Source organism: Vidua macroura, chromosome 31, assembly GCF_024509145.1.
Source record: "Vidua macroura isolate BioBank_ID:100142 chromosome 31, ASM2450914v1, whole genome shotgun sequence".
Classification (NCBI taxonomy): Eukaryota; Metazoa; Chordata; class Aves; order Passeriformes; family Viduidae; genus Vidua; species Vidua macroura.
The window spans coordinates 1,777,920-1,802,070 of NC_071601.1; the positions used below are offsets into that span (position 1 = coordinate 1,777,920).

Genomic DNA, 24,151 nt, shown 5'->3' on the forward strand with positions numbered 1-24,151 from the left:
TATCCCTTTGACAGTTCCAAACATTTGTATCATTGCCTGCTGCCATGTTCTGTTCTCTCAGGGTAAATATCCCCACGTGGTGCTCAGTGCTGCTTAGCCAGCAGCAGATTTGGAGATTTTTAGATTTTAGGTGAGCAATTAACTTGTCTTTTTGTTGGATGTCACACTGGTGCTGAACTTCCTCTGCTAAGATTTGAAGGAGATTTTTTCTTGCTGTCTGCATGAGAAATCCACCCAGTGCTCTGCTCTGCTGCCATGTCAGAACATCCTAGATGGCTCTTTAAATCTGGACTGGAGGCTTTGAATTTCAGTTTCCTTTAAGTTCATCCTTTCAAGTAAAGCAGGTCCCAGACAATTCCTCCTGCTGTGTTCCAGCCAGGCTTGAACTGCCTGGTGTCCTTTGAGGCCCTGTGGTTGAGGATATTCCAGCAGATGAGACTTTCATGCATCCCCTTCTCTTTCCCCATTCTGTACTGACCAAACTCATACCAGTTCCTTTTTTTCCAGCATTCCCTTTGTCCCATCTATCCCACAATTACCTGGGAGATAGAGATGGCATATTCTTTTCCATACCATTAGTTGGTGACCCCCAAGTCAAGAGGTTACCTGTATCCTACACTGTGTCACCTGAGATCTACATTTGTCATTCACCAAAAAAAAAAAAATCTTTTTCTGTACTATTCTCAATGTTTTATTACTCTCTGTGGGAGTAAAAGCTCATTCACTGCCTGACTTTTTCCTGGCAAACCTCTAATCCAGTAATAAAAGAACCCTTGGTTTCCCACCAATCTAAACCTGGCTCTTAGATTCAAAATAATAAATATGTATATATTTATATATCAAGATATCATCTTTATGCTGCATTTTTGTCATAGTGAAAACCAGCTTGCCATTTGAATCACCTTACAAGACTCAAAATGTCTACACTTTGCCTTCCTTTACAGGATCTGATTAAAAATAAGAGGTGATGTTTTTGTCTTGATTAAATTTGTTCTAAAAATCATGCAATAATGTGTTCAAATGAAATAGTATTGCTGTGTTCCTTGATTAAGGTGAGACTAATTGTGGGCGTAATTTTCATCAAATTAATTGAAAATAATGGGTGGGGGAAGGAGGAAGGGAAGATAAATCTGAAACAGAATTAACATTGAGCAACAGCTCTGACTAAACTGGAATTAGAGAGGAATTGGGCCATTTTTGTTGTTAATGGGCTTTGTGTGTTTTCAACATTTCTCTTTCCAGAACCTGATTTCTCTTACCTGGATGCCCTGGCTCCCTACCAGCCCTTGGCAATGAAATGTGTTTACTGTCCCATTGACACAAGACTCAACTTTATTCAGGTGTCTAAATTACTCAAAGAAGTCCAGGTAATGAATTTTCTGCTGCCTTTTCTTACATTTCTTCACACAGCTGAAATGAAATAAATTAATTGTGAGCGAATGTTGCATTAAACAAAAATGGAGACAACACCCAGATCCTTTTCTCCATGAAGAGGACACAGCATTGAGCTCTGCATTAGGAGAGGTCTAAGAAAAAGAGGGTTCTTGTAGTATCTGCTGTTCCCCCTCGACTCTTTGTGCTTTAGTGGCCCATCCCATTTGTTTCTACTTAAATTTGCTTTCTGACTCATGACATTATTAAAATAATATCCAGATTTTTTTTCTGGATGAATATTTCCCTGTGTTCTATCTTGCTGAACTCTGAAATACAAATTCTTCCAAACCTCCTAACAGTGCCTGCATCACTTTATCTCATTGTTCTGCAACCTGGCTTGTCACTACAGACTGATAGAGCTGCCACTGCCTGGCTTTGCATAAACGTCTCTTTCATGTTACTGCTGATGTCTTGTGCTGTCTCCAGGGCAGTTTGCAGAACCACTGGCTTCTCCTTTGGCTTCCTTAAATCCTGCAGTGGCAACCAGCCTCTTTATGCTGTGTTAACACATTGCCGGAAAACTCCACGAGTTCTTTTTGCAGCCTTGATTATTGACGGCCGAGGTTTCTGCAGCCCCCACATGTTGACACTTGGGACAGTCTCCACCTCTGTTACCATTTCCTTCCAGTTTATCTGGCAAGGATGTGGGAGAAAAACCCATTTCATATTTTTATTTTTTTCTCTCCTTGTGGCAAGGATGGTATCAAAAGTGGCGACAAGGCACAAATTCCGGGCGGGTCGCCGCTGCAGGCACCTCCAGCTCCTGGAGCAGTTTCTAGCAGTGCTGATGGGAGTTCCACTCTGCTCTGTTGCAGCCCCTGCACGTGGTGTGCCCCGAGCAGTACACGCAGCCCCCTCCCACGCAGTCCCACCGCACGGACCTGATGATCGACTGCCAGCCCCCGGCCATGTCCTACCGCCGCGCCGAGGTGCTCACGCTGCCCTACAAGCGCCGCTACGAGAAGATCGAGATCATGCCCGACGTGAGTCCCTGCAGGGAACGGCCACTGGGGGGGGTTCCTGCTCACACAGCCAAATTCCAGCTCAGCGGCCTCTGGAAAGGCGTGGAATGGCACAGTTGTTGTGTTTGGAAAAGGTCTTTAAGGTCATCGAGTTGAGCTGTCAGCCAGCGCCACCGCTGTGGTTGGCCTCGAGTGCCACTTCCAGGGGTGGGGATTCCTCCACCTCCCTTTCCATGAAGGAGTTGTTCCCAGTATCCTGCCTAAACCTCCTCTGGTGCTACTCGAGCTGCCCCGGCTGCCCCCTCCTGTCAGGGAGTTGTGCAGAGCCACAAGGTCCCTCCTGAGCCTCCTCTTCTCCAGGCTGAGCCCCTTTCCCAGCTCCCTCAGTTGTTCCTGGTGCTCCAGCCCCTTCCCCAGCTCTGTTCCCTTCCCTGGACACACTCCAGCCCCTCAGTGTCCTTCCTGTTGTGAAGGGCCCAGAACTGTCTTCATGACTGAAGGTGCAGCCTCAGAACTAAAGATATTTGTCCTTAAGATGCCTTGTGGCTGGAATTTACAGCTGACTCTCATCATTTAAAGCACATTCTGTCAGCTGGAGAGCTAGGAAATGCACATTTTTGAGAGATAAATTCACTCTATAAACCAATGTGAACTGAAAAGACCCCATTGGCTGGCTGAGAGAGCTCTTCAGCCTGGAGAAGAGACCTCAGAGTCCCTTCCAGGGCCTAAAGGGACTCCAGGAGAGCTGGAGAGGGACTTGGGATAAGGCATGGAGGGACAGGACACAGGGAATGGCTTCCCACTGGGAAAGGGGAGATTAGGATGGGATCTTGGGAAGGAACTCCTGGTTGGAAGGGTGGGGAGGGGCTGGGCTGGAATTCCCAGAGAAGCTGTGGCAGCCCCTGGATCCCTGGAAGTGTCCAAGGCCAGGCTGCAGCAACCTGGGATAGTGGAATGTGTCAGGTTGGAGTGGGATGAGCTTTAAGGTTCCTTCCAACCCAAACCATTCCATGATTCTGTGATTGTGAGCAGGCAAAAACTGTGTTCAGGTGAGTTGTCCTTTGCAAGAAAATCCCATCTCACAAGACAAACAGTGATCTCTGCCATGAGTGAAGCAATCACCAGTGATATGAGGAAGTTTCAGGCAGAGCAGTTTGAATTAGTGCTCCAGGACCATGGAAAGGATCCAGACACTCTAGGAGTTAGTAGCCAGGAGTTGTCTTTCTCCTTCCCCAAATTCACCTGCTGTTAGAAATACCCTTCCCATTAAGGATCAGTTTCCAGTCATGGTAAAGAAGCAGTGAAAAGGTTTATTTGTATTCCAACAATTTCCATAAATGGTTAATTCCTACAGGCTGCAGGAGCCCAGCAGGTTAATGGATTGCTTGTAGCCATCTAAAATGTGGATTACTTATCCCCACAACATCTATTAATGATTTATTAACCCCATAAGTCAAATCCAAATGTACCCATATTACAAAGGGTGACCCATATTCTGACAGACATGAGCTTAAAATATTTTTTTGACAATCCAATCAGCACAAATGTGTCCTTGGATCAAAGGTGACAGTGGCTTTTTGCAGGCAGGCATTACTGCCCTTTGGAAACTGGAATATTGAGTGACTTTTCATTGGAGTGTAGAAAGAGGAAGCATCCTTTAGTTGAGCCAAATACGAAGTGCAGAACTGAGACTCACATAACAAATCCCTCAGCCAGCCTACAGCACCCATTGCCACCATTTCACACCATTTCTGTGAGGAGCCTGCCCAGCCCACTGCTTGGAGGGCTTTAGTTACAAAATATGCTTGGCTGCAGCTCCATCTTGGCATGTATATTTAATTGTTTGGGAAATTTACATATTTATTGGATCCTATTAAAGCTAAGACTGGTGAAACTTGGCTTCAATTCACCAGCATGAAACCAATCCTGAGTTCAGAGTGCAGGGAGCCAGCCTGGGGCTCACCAATTATTCAAATCACACTGAAGCTTTGGGTTTCCACCTAAACTCTGAGGTGGAGCTGAGCCTTTTTGAGAGAGCCTGTCCCTTGTGTCAGCCTCTGAAGGGACTGGATTCCAGCTCTCCCTGCACTTCCCAAAGCTGCACTGTAGGGAATGTGGCATCACCAACCTGGGAAAAGTGAGCTGGTTTCTATTGCATTCCCTTTAACTTGGAGAGGTCCAGCAGAAATCTGGAAAAAAAGGACAGAAATGGCCTTTTTTTCTCCTCCCCTAACAAATAACATCCAATTACATTCACACAGGAGTCCTGATTTCAGAGCTATCCATGCGCAGGGAGGAGGAATAGCTTGTGATTGTCCATATCCAGGGATTCTTCAGGCTGATTGTTCAGCCTGAGAAGGCTCTGGAGTGACCTTTCAGCACCTGAAAGGGGACTCCAGGAAAGCTGGAGAGGGACTTTGGACAAGAGGTGGAGTGCCAGGACAAGGGGGAATGGTTTTCCATTGCCACAGGGCAGGTTAGATGGGATACTGGGGACAAATTCTTCCCTGTGAGGGTAGGGAGGCCCTGGGATAGAATTCCCAGAGAAGCTGTGGCTGCCCCTGGATTCCTGGAAGTGTCCAAGGCCAGGCTGGATGGGGCTTGGAGTAACCTGTATTGTGGAAGGTGTCCCTGCCTGTGGCAGGGGTGGCACTGGATGAGATTTAAGGTTCCTCCCAACCCAAACCATTCTGGGATTTCCCTGGTTCCAGAGCTTTGCTCTTCACAACTCGTTGCAAAAGCTGCTTGGTCTGTGGTGAGGCTCCTGAAAAGACTCCTGAAAGCAAGGCTGTGCTTCAGGCCTGTTAACAGGATGCCATTCCCCAGCTCCAAGATATGCAAATCATCCTCCAAAAGAGAATCTTGCTCCTTCTTTTTAAGGGAACTGCATGGGCCTGGTAAAAAATGGATGCAGCTTCCCCTTCTGCTGAGTGGGTTGTGCAAGACAGATTTCAGACATGATGGATGGGGCTCCCTGGTGTGGGAGTATTTGCTGCTTAATGTTCCCTTTTCAGTAGTTTAGGGTTCCTGAAAATAGGAATTTCTGTACTGCAAGTAAAGGGCATTTGTTTAATATGGGCTCCCACCAGCCCTGGGGTTTTGTGCAGGCTCAAGTGGCAGTTGAAAAGGGCATTTTATAGCTCCTAGAAACCTTACAATGGCTTGTTATTTGTCAAAACCATGTTAGCCTGAAATGGAATGATGAAATCCACCCTGGAAAAGCCAGTAATTGCTAGATCTGCTGCAGGGCTGGGATTTGTGTGTGAAGTAAACCTGAAAGTCTCATGAAAGAATGGCTGCTGCAATGAAGTCCTGATCAGGGCCCCCTCCTGACATCCCCAGTCCCTTTCCCAGTTCAAAGTTCTGCCTGGATTCTTCCAGCTTTTGAAAACCAAAGGGTTGGCTCAGCGTGGCTCCACTCAGTGCAGGCTGATGCTGTGGCAGAGTGAAATTTCCTTCCCAAAACTTGCAGTGATTCAGATCCTGGCCTGTCAGACTAATGGAAATTTACTTTTACTGCTGGACCCTGTCTATATTTCAATCACTTCACCGAGGAGCAAAGGCAGGTCAGGCAGGCCTGTTGTATGATAATGAGATTTACACTCACAGCAGCCTTTGTTTGGAGAGAGTTTTTAACAGTCCCAAGGCATCAGGCTGGAATGGCTCTTCCAGAGATTGTGCAAACCTTTACACTTTAAATGATTTCTTCTCAGCACCTGCCTTTCACTTAAAAAAAAAAAAAAAAGTTATAAAAAAGACTGCTTCCTGGAAATTGGTTAAGCATTGTCTGCTCACAGGAGAAAGATGGGAAAATGGAAAACACCTTCTGGAGCAAACAGATAAAATTAAACAGTAGTGTCTGAGCAAATAAAGTGCCTCCAGTTTAATTACAGCTGAACAATGGTGCGGATCACTCAGTGCCGGCAGCTGACACTTCACTGAAGCCTCTGTGCTTTTCAAATACTCAATTTTGTGTTCTTCAGGACACAGCCCAGTCAGGAGAGTGTCAGTGTACAAGGCACAGCCTGACACCAAGTGAAATTATAAGAAAATACTATGGAGAAGCATTAGGAAAACAGCCATTATAATGATGGAGGTTTCATCTTGGCTTCTTTTCCTTGCTTTTACCTGACCTTTCCAACTTCCTTCTGTGTTTCAGGGACTAAGGAGTTTTGAATTCTGTCCTTCTTCCCACCCTCAGCTCATTTTGGTGACCCCACATTATCCAGTCTCTGACCTCTGTGTTCCTTTTTCCCTGACTATTCCCCCTGAGTTCAGTGTGCTGTAGCCCCACAAGAAGTAAATGAAATACAACCTCTTTAAATGAAATACAACCTGTTTAAGTGAAATACAACCTGTTTAAGTGAAATACAACCTGTTTGCTTCTGCTGCTCAGTCCTGCCCCAGCTCCCAGCTCACTGCAGAATTGCCTGGAGTCTCTCTCCAAGATGGACTTGACCTTTCGACATTCCATCAAAACTGTTCTCTCCCAGCTTTTGCCAACTTTCCTCACACAAAGGCAGAACCAGTGCTGATAAATCCCCCTGATTTACATCAGCAGAGCTCAGTGCAGCCCTTATTTTCTTCTTAGAAATATCTCCCACCTCACTCTGGTGTCCCTTCTCTCCTGGCCATTCAGCCTGAAAGAGTTCTCCTCCCTCCTCCTCTCTTTTTTGTGCTTGCAGTGTCTTATCCTTCATTTCCTTTGCCTTTTTTTTTTTTTTTGTTGCTATGCCTTTTCTGTGGTTGGTCTTACCCACAGGTTGTCCTGTTTAGTCAGGTGGAACTCAGATCTGAGTTTCTGCTTCCAGCCTGCCTTTGCCTGCCTGTATTAATGTCTAGGTTTCTTTTTACTTTCATTTTTGATGGCTAGCTGTAAGATAACACTTTTCTAGCCAGGCACTCAGCTCTCTCTTCCCAGTCAGCTTCAACAACAACATCCCATCCCAATTTGACATTCTGACCCATAAAATGGTTACTATATTTTGAATATTTTGATTTATGCAGTTTTTATGTCTTTCAAATTACTCATCTCTTGCATCTGCAAGCTTTACTGCCTTTACTTTGAAGATATTTCATGTCCTTGCTTCCCCTACCTGTCATTTTTCATTCAAATCCAAGCCTAATTTCTGCTTCTGCTGGTTCTGTTTTCCACCATCCTTTTTTAAGTTCCTCAAACAACTGCCTGTTCCCAAGCTCCCGGGGAAGAGCTTCATTAAACAGCCATAAATCTCCTTCATTACACTCCTTAAATACTCCTTAAACTGCTTTTTTGGCACATGATTGGCAAAAAACAGTGGTTAGAGTTAGTGCTGAGTGGTTTGAGTGAGTTCTGGTGCTTGGTATCCCACCCAGGATTATTCCCTGGTGGTTGGCTGGTGTCTTTCTGGTTTGGGGACAAGATTTTGGGGACAAGGGTTTGGGGACAAGGTTCCTCCTGCTGATCTGGAGCCCTGGTCCAGTAGCTGCACGTGGAACATGCCCATGGAAAAGAAGAGCTTTAATTCATTGCTCAAAACTGCAGACTGTGCCTCGTGCTTTTTTATTTCTTCACTGGATGCTGGCTCTGTGGAAGCCCAAAGCCAAGATCTGGGCTTTTGCAAGTGATAATAGCAAAATCTGTAGGTATTCATGATATGATTCTTTGTCCACTGAAGTTAATGAGACTTTAAAGTCTGCTCCACAGAGAGCTGTGGGAGATCCCCAGCGAGTGACAGCTCTATGAAGTTGGGGTTAACTCAACAGCTGAATTAAAACCCTTGGACTGTGTCAAATGTGAGGCTGAAAGCCCAACAAGACCTGACTCAGATCACCCGCTAATGATTCCACAGATGCCCTTCATTTCTGGGCTGTTCTCTGGTGGAAAAGCCTTTGTTCCTTTAGGTCTCAGTAGCAAAATTCCCCAATTTCCATCCTGCCTGCAGAGTGCCTGTGCCTTGTTCCCTGTGCCTGCTGGTCACGAATCCACAGGCACATTTCAATTCCCCTTTCACCCCATGTGTTTGACCCCACATTTTTTTGTCCCTCTGAAGGATCTGACAGTTGCAGAATTCCTGCTCTTGGCCCCTGGTTTAGCAGGGGCTGTAAAACCAAGGCTGGATCTGTTGGAGACTCCTCCTGTGTCTGGTTACAAGGGCCTGGCCATCAGAGCTCCTGGTACTTCAAGAATTAATTAATTAGTAACTAAATTACTTTAAAAATTAAGGCATAAGAGAGGCAAGGAAGTAAGAGGTGAGGGAAATTATCCTTCTCTCCTGACACCACCATCCAAATCTAAGTGACATGGCAAAGACCATGGTTTTAATTCTGCTTTCACTACTGACTCTACAGATGCTCCCTGCTTGTGAAAAGGCTGCTGCACAGCCTAGAAACAATTTTTGTCTTAGTAAAGATGCTTTTCTGCACCCAGAAACTGGATTTGGTGTGTGTGAGGAGCAGGGGACTGGAGGGATGGAGGATGAGGCAGGTTCTCCATTCAGGTTTTGCTGAGGAGTAGTTACTATAAAAACCTCTGCAGGTGTGATCTCCAGGGCTTTCTCTGAACTCAGGCAGATCTTAAAATCCTTGGGCTTCTCTAATAATTGGCAGGGGGTATTTTTTTGTCCCATACAAATTCCATCCTATTTAGGGGCTGGGATCTGGGTGGGAATTGCTTCATACCCAGCAAGCTCCAAGGCTGTATTCCATCATTCCCACCTAGAAATGGAAGTGCCCTCAGGGCTTACGTGGCGAGAACCCAGCTGCAGTTACCAACAGTGTTTATAATGTGCCTCCAAAAAAATGTAAGATTTCAAATTGCAGAGACTTTTGCCCCTGCTGTTCCCAATAGATGCTGTTCAAGCCCCCACTGTCTCTGATGGCCAGAAACATCCTAATTTCCAGCCTACACATATTCACTGCTGGCCTGCACACATTTATTCCTAACACCATGTTTGAGCATAAATACATTTTCCCTTTTGTTGGTATTTTCCCTGTGGTGTTTATGTAGAATAATCAAATTCTCCCTTTGGCTTTCTTTTTTTGCCAGGCTAAACTAGCCAAGATATTAAGTTTCCCCTTACAAGACAGCTCCTCCTGCCCTATTCTACCCTTCAGAATCTCTTACTTGAACTGAAATTACCCATAATTTACAAGTAGTTCAGATGAAATCTTGCCAGGCCCAATGTAAAGAGTGATAGCTCATCTCAGAGAGAATTACCTGATACTTTCTGGGCTCACATTTAGCTTCTTCATGGCCATGTCACATTTGTGGCTCTCCTGGGATGTACTAATAAACCTGAACCCTTCACCTCTGTCCTTTGCAGAAGCTGCCAGCTGCAAAAATTCTCAATATTAGCCCCATCCTTGGCCTTCATTTTGTGCTATTGAATTTCATCTTGGTTTTCTCACTCCAATTCTCGGTCTTTGAGTTTTTCCTCTCTCATAGCCTGGTCCTGTTTTCTGTTTAAGGTGCTCTACAAGCTTCAGAGGGACCTTTCTGAACACTCCTCCTCATTCTGTCCTGAGGTCATCAATGAAAACTGGGAGTAGGCTCAAGAATGACCCTTTGGGAATTGTAGCAGTAGCCCAGGAGTTGCTTGGGAATCTTTTCCTTTAACCAGTGCTTTCCCCACCTCAGGACTGCCAGAGAAATCCACAGTCTGGGGTTTCCCATCTGCTTCTCTGGTTTGATCCCACCTCTAATGCTGAGATCCCACATTTATGCAGTTTGAAAATCTGGAAAACACATTTAATGATGTCAAAACCCAGCAGGGCCCCTTTCTAAACACACATGCTGTAATCTAATGTACACATCAGTGATTTCAGATCCTACAGTTTCAGGGGATTTTGACTGCTGGTCACTTTGCTGTGCTCCTGCTTGTTCTCCATATCCAGCTCAACTCACTCAGCCCAAACTTTGCCTCTCCCTGCTGGGTCAGCCTTCCTGCACCCTCTCCAGGGTAAGCCAGAGGTGAAAAGGGAAAAGGGAGGAGTTTGGGGAGGTGTCCCAAAAATCTCAGATGAAAGTACTGGAACTGGGATGTTAAAATATTGTTGTACATCCAGCATGTCTGTCCCTGGGAGAATCCTCCAGAGGACCAAGGTGTGCTGAAAGTATGGTCCTGCCCTGATTTTATTTACTGATTTTTCAGCCTCATTTGATTTTTACTGTGAAGTTTCGGGTCCCATTCTCAGGGGTTGTTCAGCCCCTCATTGCCAACAAGAGGATTTTTGGCTGGTGACTGAAGACAGCTTAAACCTGGGGAGTGGTGTCCCCATTGAAGTCTTCAGGAGAGTTTTAAGAGTGACTTAACCCACATTTTTCTTTATCAACATCTGTAATTTGGCCAACAGCAGTGTTTGTGCTCACAGAGTATGTGTCAAATCTTCCTTTGGGGTGGAAAATGCAACCCTACAGGAAAGACTTAATGGTAAAAATATCTTTCCTCTGGTTTAGCGTGGGCAGACAGCTCTGATCACAGGAGGAGAACATCCCAAGCTAAAAACTGAAATACTGCACACATCCCCCCCAAATATATCCTAAGGCAGTCCAAGTGTTCGTCCATGGGCAGGGGACTGAATAATGTGGTGTTAGATCTCAGTGTCCCTGCTTTGGTGGCTTTCCTGGTGCCAGCATGTGACACTGGGCTCAGGATAATGACTGGAAGGAAGACTCATTTATTCCTGCGTGGTGGGGGGCTTTTCAATCTCACACACAAAGGCACAACAAGAGCCAGCCACTGCAAGTTGGACAAATTCAACCTTGAAATGAGACACGGCTTCCTGGCTGCCAGGAGAATTAAAGTTTGAAACCACTTGTGAGGGGAAACAGTGGAGTTGCCATAGCTTGGAGTTCAGACAAGACTTGCTGCCTCTGTGAAAAAAGGTTTCTTTAATCCAAGGTTTTGGAGGAGTTCTGTGATTTGTGTGTGCAGGAGGTCAGTTGAAAGGAGAGGACCAGTGCTGCCTGGCCTTGGTGGGTGAATTACTGGATGTGATTAAATGACCTTTTTGGTTTGGGTCACTGAGTTTCTATAATAAAAGAATTGGCTGCCACATGGAGAGGGCTGTGAGCTGGGGAGGAAATCAAAATGAATGCCTGTCCTCCTGTCCTTCTGACTGTAAATAATCCAAGTGTTGCTATTTAGCCTGTTTAAAACCTGCAGAAATGTTAATAGCGAAATACTTCAGTGGCAGGAGAAGACTTTGGTTCCAAGCCACTCCCTGTTCCTAAAGAACCTTTCTCTTCACAGGATTTGTCATTTTGCTCTCCATCAGAGCCCGTTTTGTATCGATCCTCCTCTGGAAGGTGGTTGGAATGGAAAGTGCCTTCGACCACTGGGAAGGCAGCAGAGCTCACTGCTGCAAGTGCTGCTGTGTTTAGATCCCAGGAGAAATCTGAAGCAATGATTGTCACTATATTTTCATTCTCTTTGCCTTCAACAGCAAACCATAAAGGCTGCATTCAAATTGCTTGCTTTAAAGATCTTGAACAGAGTCCCAGAGTAACAGTGAGCTGAATTGCTCCATCAAGTTTGGATTTCTAGGATTCATCACTGAATACAGACAGAATTTAGGGATTTTTAATGGAGCCTGTGTTTTTCCAGCACACCAACTGCTTTATTCCAAAGAGCTACTCTAAAAATGTTCCTGCATCTTTAACAGTGGCAAGTGAGATTTTCAGAACTTGTTAAAAGAACTTTGCCACCATCAAAGCCAACAGAAAAACCCTCTCAGTGCTTTCATGGCAAAAGGATTGGGCATTCTGGCACCTTGAATTCTCTTGGAGGGGAAAAAGGGAATCATTTCCTCCATTCATGAGCACTGTTTTTTGCAGAATTCCTTTGGAAAAGTGGCTGGAAGTGGTACTTCCCAGCTGGCCAACTTCCACTGGTCTCAGCAGGTGCAGCACTGCCCACCCCAGGCACTGCCAGCAGTGTTAGATCCAAACTCCAAGCCAAGACTAAATTTTATATCTTTCAGGGAAGAATTATATAAAAGGCAGTGGAAAGGGTTTTGTGCAGCATTGTTGGAATAATATCAAACTAATCAACAGTGGGTTGATTGAAAACATTGGGATTCTAAGGACAAACACTTCTTATTTCAGATATTCTGCAGTCAGGAACTGAAAGGAAACTCACTTTGATTTTGCATTGTCCATCAGCATAACAAACATAATAATGCTGGATTAGACCATGAGTTTTACTAACTAAAATGATTAATGAAGCAATTGTCTTTTCACACAAGGGTTCTCTGTGTTTATTATGGTTTTTGAGATCAGCCCTGGTTCCTGCAAACCTCGTGCTGCTCTGCCCATGGTGTGAAATCCTTAATTTTGGGAGCTGGAAGGGGGCTGGGCAGGTCCGAGGACCTCTCAGTCTATCAGTGGCTTTGTGTTTACAGTTCATTAGCCCATGTTTAAAAATACCACACTGCCAATTTATCTCACAGCTGGGTTCATGCATGTTTTGAGCTGATCACTTGCTGAACAAAATCTCCTTTTGCTTCAGCTTGCAGATTCCCTCGTGCCCTTGGAGATCAAGCCTGGTATTTCCTTGGCAACAGTTTCTGCTGTGCTGCATACTAAGGACAACAAGCACGTGCTGCAGGTACAGTCTAATGGGAAAGGGAGAAAAATATCCTTACTCTGGCTATCCCTGCCATCCAGGAGCCCAGCAACCCCTCCTGCAGCTCCTTCCCACCGGGGCAGAGCCCTTGCAGAGGCTTTGCCCTGGCATGTGCAGGGGAGGAATTACACCTGGAGCAGGGAGTGGGATGCAAATAAATCTCTCTGCCCTCTTTTCCTTGGCCATGTGCCTGGCTGAGATGAATGAGGAAGTGAGATAATTCCTGAAGAGAGGCTGCAGATCACCCTGCTGTCTTCCACAGTCAGGAACAGCATCAGTCAACCTCTCAGGACCAAGGGTTAGAGGGGAGAGACGACCTGGGACATCAGACTTGGGAAGGGACCATCTGTCTTCAGTTTCCCTGGATGTTATACATCTCTACTCTCCCTTCCTGCCACCCCTTTCAGGCTGGCACTGGAATTCCTGGCATGAGTGCTCTGCAGGAGGAGGTGATGCCCAGGGGCCTCACTGAACAACCCTTCCCACACTGGGCAGCAGAGCTGGCTGGGCCCAGGACACTTGGGAAGAGAGCCCAGTGTGGAAATGTCAGGGACGTGAAGGTTGGTGAGGATTTCTGTCAGAGCACAGCAGACAAGCTGCCCTCCTCTTCCCAAGCTGCTTCCCTGGAAACGCTGAGCAGTGCTGGAAACATTGAAGTGCTGCAGTGGAATTGGTCTGAGGCTGCTGTTGTTCATTTACTCCCTTCTCCACTCATTCCTGCTGCCAAATAAACTTAGACCTGGGCTTAAAATGCCAGAGTCCTCATAAATGGCTGGAGCTAAGCCATGTTCTCATTCCCTGAGTAGTTGCTCGCTCTGAATTTGCCTGTTTCCCAACCTGTTGCATCCTTTAGAGTGGGATTTTTTTTTTCCTTCTCATCCATCAGCTCCCTCCAAAACCTCCCCAACCTCCTGCCAGCAAGAAGAGGAAGCGAGTGAGTGATGACGTGCCCGAGTGCAAATCTTTGAAGCCGCTGCTGAGTGGCTCCATCCCCATGGACCAGTTTGTGCAGACTCTGGAGAAGGTGAGGAGTCTTCGGTGGCAGGTGGGATTCCAGCAGATTTCTGCACATCTCAGATGTGCTGCTTTGGTAGCAGAGAGAGGGGAAATCATTTTAATGTAGCTTGAAGTGGAGAAAGGCCAGTGAGTTGCAAAGTGCTCCAGGGTGTCCCTGCACTTCAGAATAGAGGGGGTTGTTCCCTGTGGAGGAACAACTTGTCCTGCTCTGCAGGGTTCATGCCAGTGATCTCCTCCTGTTTCCCGTGGAAGCAGAGCTTTTGGGTGGGTGATTTGCCTCACAGAATTTTTGGATTCAGCAGCTGAGGGAGTCTCAAAAGCATTTAAATTTCCACAAGACTTGTAAGAAGGTGACCAAGTGAAGAACAGATCCTGGAAATGTCTCCACTGGTAGAGGAGCCTCCTGAGGAAGCTGCACAAATTTGGTTGCTGCTCTGTGGAGTCTTGTTCTCACCTGCAGGAAATAAAGGATTGCAGACCTCCAATGCCTAAGGGGGCTCCAGAAGAGCTGGAAAGGGACCTGGGACAAGGGATGGAGGGACAGGACAGAGAGAATAGCTTCCCACAGACAGAGGGCAGAGTTAGATGGAATATTGGGAAGGAATTCTTCCCTGGCAGTGTCCAAGGCCAGGCTGGACAGGGCTTGGGGCAACCCAGGATAGTGGAAGGTGTCCCTGCCATGTCAGGGGGTGGCACTGGGTGAGATTTAAGGTCCCTTCCCAGCCAAACCAATCTGTGATTCCATGAAATTCCCCCTCGCCCCTGGTCTCTCTCTCCCAGTTTTCCTGAGCTGTGCTGATTTCCCTCTCTCTCCCTCTCCCACCCCAAATCCAGCACGGCTTCAGCGACGTGAAGGTGGAGGACACGGCCAAGGGCCACATTGTGCTGCTGCAGGAGGCAGAGACCCTGATCCAGCTGGAGGAGGACTCCACCCACATCATCTGTGACAATGACGAGCCCCTGAGGGTCAAACTGCGGGACCTGGTGCTCAAATTCCTGCAGAAATTTTAGCTCATGGACATCAGGAGGCTCTGCAAGGAGAGAGCCTGGAGCAGAGCCTCCAAGCAGAACTTGGAAAGGAAAGAGAGAGAGAGAGAGAATTCTGTGATTCAGAGAGACCAGAAACCACCTTCCCCTTCATGGAGGAGCAAGGGAGTATTTTTAATATCTATTTTTTAAATCTTATTTTTAACCTGCTTTGGAATACTTTGGAGGAGATTCCTGTTGTGTAAAGTTGGGAGCTGGGAATCTTACAGGAGATAGGAGCTGCAGAGTAAATAACTGGAGTTGTTTTTTACAACATCAGGGTGAACTGCTGCTCCCCTGTGTCCCTCAGCAGAGCCCAGTCCTTCACCTGACAGAACTCTAGGAATATTGAAACAATGGCCTTTTTCCTCCCACTGCTTCTTCCCAGTCCCCAGATCCCATTCCCTGCCTCTCCTCCCTGTGTGTTGCTCACGTGTCCTTCACTGGCACGAGGAGGGGAGAGCTGGTGAGGCAAAGATTGTACAAATAAAAATGGAAAAAGGGGATCTGGTGGACATGGAGAACAGTGGGAAGAGCCTGGCCATTCCCTGCACAAGCAGAGGCACTTTGGAAAAGCTTTATCCTCTAGGAATTCAAGTGTTGATTGATGCTGCAGCCTCACCTGTTACATCCAGCTCTGTCCATGGAGCTCCAGGCCCTTCACTAAAGCTGGTTCCTCCGGGGTTCCTCCATCAGCAGTGGAGGAAACACTTCAGGAAGACACTTAGGGAAGTCCATAAAGTAGGAAAATTCCTAATGCTTGTAAAAAACCTTTCGAGATTTAAGTGCCTCTTGTTTCTACCTTCCAAAAACTTGTCCTTGCAGCCCCCCCATTCAAATCCTGGATGGAATTCTGAGTCGTTTATCCAAAGCCATCAGTACTGCAGACCTGGGGAGGCTTTTCCCTCCCCAAATCACATATCTGGGGCCTCACCTCAGTCAGTAGTATTGCTTTTAAAGGCGACCCATTTCTCAGATTTACCGCTGTTCATTTTTTATTGGATTGTTTTGTATTTATTTGGTGTTAAAAAATAAAAAGCAGAGTGAGACTGCCCAGGAGGGAGCACATCCTGTGGTTTATAAAAGCCTCTCCATGCCCATTCCACATCCTTGTCCTGACACCTTTGGGAAATAAAGCTGCTCCTCCAGTTCATCCCTTTGGGGAGATGCAGGCAGTGGAAGCAGCTCTGTAATAAAATCTCTTTGCCACTGCAGTGTCCACATCCCATTTCATTCCCATGAAGGATTTCTGCTGGGTTGGGTGTGCAGATCCCAGCACCCACACCTTTATTCTGTGTGTGCCGTGGGTGTGTGAGGAGTGGTGTCATCAACGGGAAAAACTTGGGGCAGTGGAATTAAATCCTCATCAGGGTTTGCAGGTTTGCTGCAAAATCACTTGTAAAAGTGGAGTAAAAAAACTGGGATAATTTCACTTTAATAAACTCCAAAGGGATTTTTCCTAACCCAGAGAGGCCGTGGGATAAACTTATCTTTCTGCTGGTTACCTCAGCTCCCACTGCTCCAGTGCCTTCCTTTTCACATTTCCAAGGCTTTCCCACCCTCCTCAGGGGGATAAAGTAAAAATTAAAAGCTTTCACATTTTTCTTCCTGTCATTTTGAGCAGGAAAACTTCTCATTGTTCAATCAGTCCAGCAGCTGAGAGTGGATTGTTTTGTTATATTCAGGTTGTGCGTGCTGGAAAAACAAACATGCTGGGAGGGGAATTCTATAATGAGAAACCCTAATTAAACTGGAAAAATAAGTGCTTGTTCCTTCTGTATAGAGAGAGAAAAACAAACAGCATTACTTTGGGCTGGGTTGGTCCTGCAGAGGGAACTGTGGCAGCCCAGGGAGCTGCCAGGGGAAGAGTACCATGGATGCAGTCCAGGCTTTATCCAGAAGTTCCCAATTTAATGGCCAAAGAACAGCGAAGGCTCCTGGCTTCACTCTCCTTCTTCCAGAAGGGAAACTAAATCCCCTTGGCCCCCACGTGGTTCTTTGTGCCGTGGCCATGCCCATTCCCTGGATCCCACATCCCTCCCTGAGCTGCTCTGGCCTCTCTCCGCTGCTCCCCTCATTAAACACAATTTAGTGGAGTGCGTGGCAAATAATTCATTCCCAGTGACTTCCCAATCCCATGCTCCCACAGAAATAATGGGGAGGAAAGGTTAAAATCAGATTTCTGCTCTTGGATGGCTTTTATGGAACAGCTGTTCCTGGGTGGAGAGGAGTTCATTGTGTTTTCTCTCCATTAATGTGAGACCCGATGAAAACAACCGGACCAGGTCAGTTAATGCCAGGTCCCTGGCCAGGCTCAGTCGCTGTCACTGGGATCTGTCACCTCTGTGGGCACCTGGACACGAGGAGCAGAGGGAAACTGGAGCCAGGTGCTGGATCTGTGCCCCACCAGCAGCTCAGCCTTTGGGAGAAGTGGGAATGAGAGCAGAGGGATTTGGGATTGGCTGCACATCATGGCCTGGGCAGGCTTGTGGTGGGAAAGGTGGGATCTGACAGGTCCCATTCAACTGTCACAGGTGAGCTGTCACCTGGGAGCCATGGACTGTGACCCCATCCCTCAAGGATCCATGGACTGTGAGTTCATCCCTCAAGGATCCATAAATTCAGTGCTTGAGGATCCATGAACTGTGACCCCATCCCTCAAGGATCCATGGACTGTGACCCCATCCCTCAAGGATCCATGAATTGTGACCCAGACCCTCAAGGATGCATGGACTGTGACCCCATCCCTTGAGGATCCATGGACTGTGACCCCATCCCTTGAGGATCCATGGACTGTGACCCCATCCCTGGAGGATCCCATGGACTGTGACCCCATCCCTTGAAGACCATGAAGGGGCCAGGTCCTCCCTCAAGGACCCATCACCTGGGGCCAATCACCCAGGAAGGGGTGGCAGCAGGTCCTTTCCTGGCCTCCAGCAGGAGCTGATGGCCTTCATGGCACTCCTGGCAGAATGGGAGCAATTCCAGTGAAATTGCTTTTTATCAAGGAGTGCATCATCCAAAAGGGAAAATCGAGGGCACTTTGTAGTGCAGAGGAGTGGAGTGTAAAGCACTTCACCCTGCCCTCCTCCTGAGAGCAGGGAATGAATTATTAACAGGATTTATCGCCTCTGTTTCCTCATCCCAGGGTACGAACCCTCACAGAGAAACGGAAATGGAACCGGAGCTGTGGCTCCTCTCACCAGACACAGCAGTTACAGCAGGAAAAAAATATTGATCAGGAGATTTTTACCTCAGGAAAAGCCTCAGGAGAAAATGGGCTCCAGCTGAGTCTGTGCCCAAGATGCTGCTGGGCTCGTTTGGGAGCCAGATCCCAAACCAGCATCCCACTGCTGCTGCCAGGCAGGAGTCCTGGAGTGGGGAATTCTGTGCCCTTCCCTGCCAGTGATAGCCCTGCCTCCCTCCAATGTTCTGGGGAGAAATCACAGGCATTTGGGGGGGCTGAGCATCCACCTCCTCCCTCCAGGACTAAAATCCTTTGGGGATTCCCTGAAACCTCTCCTGGAAACAAACCCAAGCACAAACCAAGCCTTACTCCAAGGCAGAAGGGAAAATAAAGGACATAATTCCCAGTGGGAGCAGCAGCAAGGGCAGGAGGCACAGAGGTGAAAAGTGACAGCAGAGGTAAAAAGTGACCACGGAGGAAGCAGCTGCTCAGGAGGGAGGGCAAAAAACAAAAGGCAGCAGGAAGGAAGAGAGGAAATCCAGCCACGTGCAGGAAATCCTGGGGGATTCCCAGCCCAGCGTGGAGGGGATCCCATGGCTCATGGCCCAGCTGGCTCCATTCCTCCCCTCTGCTCCTCCCTGCAGGTTTGAAGCTGGGACTCTGCTTACAAACCTCGTGGATCCGTTTGGTTTTTCCACCTCAGCCTCCTGCACAGGAGAGGGACCAGGAGCATCCTGAGCCAGCAGTGCCACAGGAACTGTCCCCTGAAGGTTCCGGGCTCTGGATCCCCGAGCAGGCATGGGCGGGTTTGCAATCCCAGTTTGGCTCAGCTGCTGCTTTCATTGCCTACAAACACCCACACAGGCAGCAGCCTCAGAACTGGGGTGGGATTTCCCTGGAAGCCACTCAGGGTCCAACCCCTCCCCGGGGGCTCTCCTGGCCCAGCCATGAGCTCACCAGGGACACGATGGGGTTCAGGTCCAGGCACTGCCATCCCTGAGGAGGTTCCAGCATTCCAGACCAGCTCACCTGCCCCGTGGGAATAGAAGCCCAGGAGATGCCTGGTTTTGGGGCGTCCCCGGGCCAGGAGCAGCAACAGCCCCATCCTGGGCCCCTCTCCCAGCCCCAGCAAAGAGGCACCGAGACGCTCCCAAGTGAAACTCTCCATTTATTGGAACCTTTTACAAAAAACTCAACATTGTGCTCGTGTCGAAGGAGTGTTCCTTGTCTCTCAGTTCCTGTTGGATTCGAAATCCTGGTGCTCACAGCACCGTGGGCACAAGGGGAGGGCGGGGGCCGTGTGACACGGGCGGGGCCGGGGCCGTGTCACCTCAGTCGTTGCTATTTACAGTGGGAAAGGCCTCGCTCCGTGCCCGGGGGAAGCAGCAGAAACTCTGGAACAGGGAAAAGGTGCAGCTGCCAAGAGCCCTTCCCATCTCAGGGCTGGGGTGGTGGAGGCCGCATGCCCCAGGAGCTGGGATGGCTCATACAACCAAACCTGAGCTTCGGAGTGACCCTGGGATGCCCTGAAAATCCCGGGAGAACGATGGGTGGTGGCAAGGAAGGATGTTTGGGATGGTGGCACGGGCGGGAGCGCTCTCTGGAAAAGCCCCCTCTCCTCCCTGGTGGAGAGGCCTCAGGACAGCTCAGGTGCTGGCATGTCTCAGGGGCAGAAATCCCAGAAATCCCATGGGCTGTGAATCCCAGTCCTGTACTCCAGGGGTGTCAGTGGTGTTTGGGATGATTTGGGAAAGAGCCGCAGCAGGAGGACCGGGAGGGGCAGCACCAGCCCTGTGGGTGGGGAAGATGTTCCTGCTGGCATTTCATTGCCCCACAGAATTCCATCTTTCCCAACGCTGCTGCTGCCCAGGTATCTCCCAGGAAAAGCCTCTTTACCCCTTCACCCCCAAATCTTCCCCCTCAGTGAGGAGGAATTCATCCCACAACATGCAGAGAGATCCCACTGCACATCCTGTCCCTGCTCCAGCACAGTGGACAGGGGGACCCTCCCAGCAAAAAAAAAAAAAAAAAAAGCTTGGGAAAAGGCCAAAGAGCCTGGGAGGAAGAACAGCTGGATTTGTTCTGCTGATCCCTGATTTCAGCTGGCCTCCAATCGAAACTCAGCAAGGGAAAGCAGAATTCCCAGCCTGGGGCTCCGACACCCTGAGCATCCCGAGCCCCACCATGCACTGGGCAATGCCAACACTTCCCATCCCATCCGTGCTCCCCCAGGCTCTCACTGGAGTAACGTTTCCCTTCGGATTTTGGAAGGCCTGAAGGCTGCTGAGCAATGCCTGTGTTTGGATGAAGTGCAGTCCATGCCCACACCACTCTGTGCTCTGGGAAGGCCTGGGCTGTACCTGAGCCACGGCATCGCTGCTAACGAACCCCCACTAATGAGGGCGGAATTAAAGCCGGGGAAGAGGAGCTCAGGCCCCTCGGGAATGCTGGAGCTGACACAGCTCCTGACAAGTGCCACATTTCCACCCTGGGCAGGGGCAGAGAATCCTTCCAGGTGTTCCAGGGCCTCGCGGGAGTCTCCCGTGGCATTTTTAAGGAGATTGTGAGACTTCACGTGCTTCCTTTTGGGCATCTGATGTTAAAACAAAAAGGAAATGGAAAGGGGGAAAAAAAAACAGGAAAAAATTCCTTGATGCGTGTTTTGCTGTGGTCAGTGGTGCTGGTGAAGGCATGAGCCATGGGCTCTGCTGGGAACAGGCTGCTCCTTCCCTCCCCTTCCCATGGAGGAAGTGTCAGCACTGATAGGAAAACCTGGGGAGAGGAGTTTGGAGAGGCCCCAAAACGTGGTGCAGGAACAGTATGGTCAGGGCTGACCTTGGGAATGAGCCCAGGAGCTGCTGCTGGACCATCCCTGCTCCCACACACCAGGGGTGACATCCAGGAAAACCAGGGACATCGAGGTGACCACACAAGTGTCACCTTCCCACCTACCCAGCAAGAGCTGCTCCAGGCAGCTCACAAACATCTGGGATGTGCTGAGGGAGAACATCACACAAGGGCCAAGCTCTGCCCTTCCCTCTTGTCCAGCTGGGCCTGAAGCAGGATGGAGCAGCAGCTGAGCTCGGCTGCTCGCAGGTGTGACAGCATTTTGCTCTGGGGGAGAGGAAGCAGCTCCAAACCCACGCTGTGAACGTGATCCCAGAGGCATCACGCACTGGGAAGCTCCTGTTGGGATTAAGCCTCGGACACAGCCCAAAGCCAGGGCTGAGGATGGGCTGGGGTTAAGGCAGCTGTGCTGAGGCCCACGGCAAACCCAGCACGGGCACGGTGCGCTCCGGGATGGGGATGAGGATGAGGCAGAGTGGGAACTGCAGCTCTGGCACACCCAGGCTGAGCACAGAGAAGGGTCAGAGCCTCCAGGAGCCTGGAGCACCCCCAGCCCTGGCTGTGCTGCAGGTGGATCTTCCCTAAGCTCCAAACACACTCCCTGTCCTTAGAGGATCAGCAGGACGAGGTGGGAAAAGACACTGAGCAGCAACTGAAGCCCCCGGGCTGCAGCACGGGAATGGCGTGGGGCCAGAGCCGGAGCAGGAAGGACCACCCAGGCCAACCTCATCCCACTCCACGGGCTCAGGGTGGGGAGCAGAGCAAAGCAGAGCAAAGGGCTCCTCACCAGGTGACACCTGAAAGGCCTCAGTAGTAGCCACAGGGCAAGAGAAGCCAGGATGTGGTGGGTGGGAAGGGCTGTGCCACGGGAGGATGGATGGGGACAGCAGTGGTAACAGGAGCTGCCCTGATGCTGCACCCAAACACCTCCAACCTGGCCCCTCGGATGGGCTGAAGGGTCCAGAGGGGGAAATGGGGTGGGGAGAGGGGAGGGAAAAGAAAAGAAAACAAAACAAAAAAGCGCCTCACGCGGCAAATCTAAAACACTTTCATTTTAAATAACAATAATTATAATTAAAAAGAACGGCTGCCCTTGGCTGGCGAAGGGGCAGAGCCAGTGGCCAGCGAGCCGTTCCTCAGTGTACGATCCGTGGGTGTGTCCTCACAGGAGCCATGGGATCCCATTCCCTGTCCGGTGAGCCGCCGTGGGAGCGCAGGGAAGGAGGGAAGAGCCCGTCCCAATCCAGGCCGTCCCGTTTGCCACAGCCAAGGGCCTTCTGCACTCACAGCCCCACCAAAGCAGCCCCGTGCCGGCCTCTCCCGCCTCCGGCCGCAGCTGGGAGCTGGCAGCGTCCAGCTGCTCCCATTTCTAGATGAACTTGAAGCATTTGGTCTTGTCGTGGGGCAGGCGGGTCTTGAAGAGGACCGAGTCGACGCGGAACTGGGTGTAGAGCAGGGGCATGTACCCGTACACCTTCACGAAGAAGTTGATGCACTTGTGCCGCTCGTGGAAGTGGGAATCGTCGTGGGAAAGCGCCTGGGGGCAGCCGGGGCAGCGGAACGTCCAGCGGGAGGTCACCTGCCAGGATGGACAGAGGGGTCAGCGCCACGCTGCCCACAGCACCCGGCCCGGGCACTGCCAGGGAATCTCAGGATGGGCTGAGTTGGAAGGGAGCTCAAAGCTCATCCAGTCCCACCCCCTGCCATGGGCAGGGACAGCTTCCACTGTCCCAGGCTGCTCCAACCTGGCCTTGGACACTTCCAGGGATCCAGGGGCAGCCACAGCTTCTCTGGGAATTCTATTCCAGGGCCTCCCCACCCTCACAGCCAGGAATTCCTTCCCAATATCCCATCCATCCCTGCCCTCTGGCAGTGGGAAGTCACTCCCTGTGTCCAGTCCCTCCATGTCTTGTCCCAAGTCCCTCTCCAGCTCTCCTGGAGCCCCTTTAGGCCCTGGAAGGGACACTGAGGTCTCTGTGCATCCTATTCTTCTCCAGGTGAACACCCCCAGCTCTCAGCCTGGCTCCAGAGCAGAGATCATCTCTGCCGTGGGCAGGGAACCTTTCACCAGGCAGGGAATTCAGTCTGATGAACCCTGTAATGTCAAACCTCCACTCACCCGCTCTGTGGCAGGGATTCGGCTGATTCCAAAGGCTGAGCTTCCCCACTGGAGCCGGATTTCCCTGGGGCAGACACCACCCACTTCCCAACCACAGCTTCTCCAGCAGTGCCAAGGCCCTGGCTGCCGGTGCTTTACCTTGATGGGAGGTTTCCTGGTCAGGTGGGACACCAGGAAGTTCATGGCGATGTCCTCGCAGTTGATGTACTCGTCCACCATGTCCCGGATGGCCTGGGGCATCACGTAGGAGTACAGGTAGGCGTAGTACTGCAGCGGGGAAAGGCACAGCGTCCTCCAGGTGCTCCACAGGTGACAGCAACACGTGGGACAGGCGGGGTGTGCCTGACCCAAAACTCAAGGATCCCAGTGGAGACGTTCCCCATAACGGAGTTAATCCCGCACCGAGATCAGCTGCAGCCACAGCGGCAGCAAACCCCCCACAGCCACCACCCTCTCCTGGAAGCTCAGAAATCGAGGAATGGGGGTCCCAGCCCCCTCAGGTCCTGCTCTCTGCCGCTGTGGATTCAGCACAGCAGGAACAGCCACTGGAGATCTTTCCCAGTGCACTCAGGACCAGGTTCTGGCTGTGTTTCAGTTTGGAGAAAGTGAGGGGGAAGGAGCAGAAAGCTCCCACTTTTGTCCTTAAAAAACCACAACCTCCCCCCAAAGCTGCAGCCTCAGGCGGCTGTGAGCAGGAAGGGGCAGCCCCGGGGAGGTCTCACCTTGTGGAAGAAGGCAGCACCAGTGAGCACCATGGAGAGCTCGCAGGAGTAGTTGGAGTTGTAGAGCCAGGACTGGTGGGGGATGTCCCAGGCGTGGTAGCGCCCCGGGAAGCCCACGATGCGATCCCTGGCCTCTCTCCACACCCTGCAAACACAGAACTGCCCATGAGACACAGACCTGGGAGCCCACCCAGAGGCTCCTGAGGGGCTGCAAGGGATGCAGGGGTCTG

The 24,151-nt window shown here is 49.8% G+C and overlaps 2 protein-coding genes across 6 annotated transcripts in view; one reads left to right on the top strand and one right to left on the bottom strand.

Annotated features, from left to right (window-relative positions):
• Nucleotides 1–16,112, top strand: part of INTS9 (integrator complex subunit 9) — a 59,854-nt gene extending 43,742 nt beyond the window's left edge. The window contains exons 13-17 of one of the 2 annotated variants that reach the window (XM_054001660.1): nucleotides 1,243–1,367; nucleotides 2,250–2,417; nucleotides 12,887–12,985; nucleotides 13,890–14,027; nucleotides 14,855–16,112. In XM_054001660.1, the coding sequence (XP_053857635.1) occupies nucleotides 1,243–1,367; nucleotides 2,250–2,417; nucleotides 12,887–12,985; nucleotides 13,890–14,027; nucleotides 14,855–15,031 (707 nt within the window). In that variant the 3' untranslated portion in view covers nucleotides 15,032–16,112. The remainder of the gene's footprint in view (nucleotides 1–1,242; nucleotides 1,368–2,249; nucleotides 2,418–12,886; nucleotides 12,986–13,889; nucleotides 14,028–14,854) is intronic. The other variant, XM_054001661.1, reaches the window with a different exon arrangement.
• Nucleotides 16,113–22,112: 6,000 nt separating this feature from the next.
• The window catches only part of EXTL3 (exostosin like glycosyltransferase 3), a 131,161-nt gene continuing 129,122 nt past the window's right edge, over nucleotides 22,113–24,151 (bottom strand). For all 4 annotated transcript variants that reach the window (XM_054001630.1, XM_054001631.1, XM_054001628.1 and 1 more), the window contains 3 exons: nucleotides 23,922–24,066; nucleotides 23,338–23,466; nucleotides 22,113–22,659 (listed from right to left, as the gene is read on the bottom strand). In XM_054001630.1, coding sequence (XP_053857605.1) covers nucleotides 22,450–22,659; nucleotides 23,338–23,466; nucleotides 23,922–24,066 — 484 coding nt within the window. In that variant the 3' untranslated portion in view covers nucleotides 22,113–22,449. The remainder of the gene's footprint in view (nucleotides 22,660–23,337; nucleotides 23,467–23,921; nucleotides 24,067–24,151) is intronic.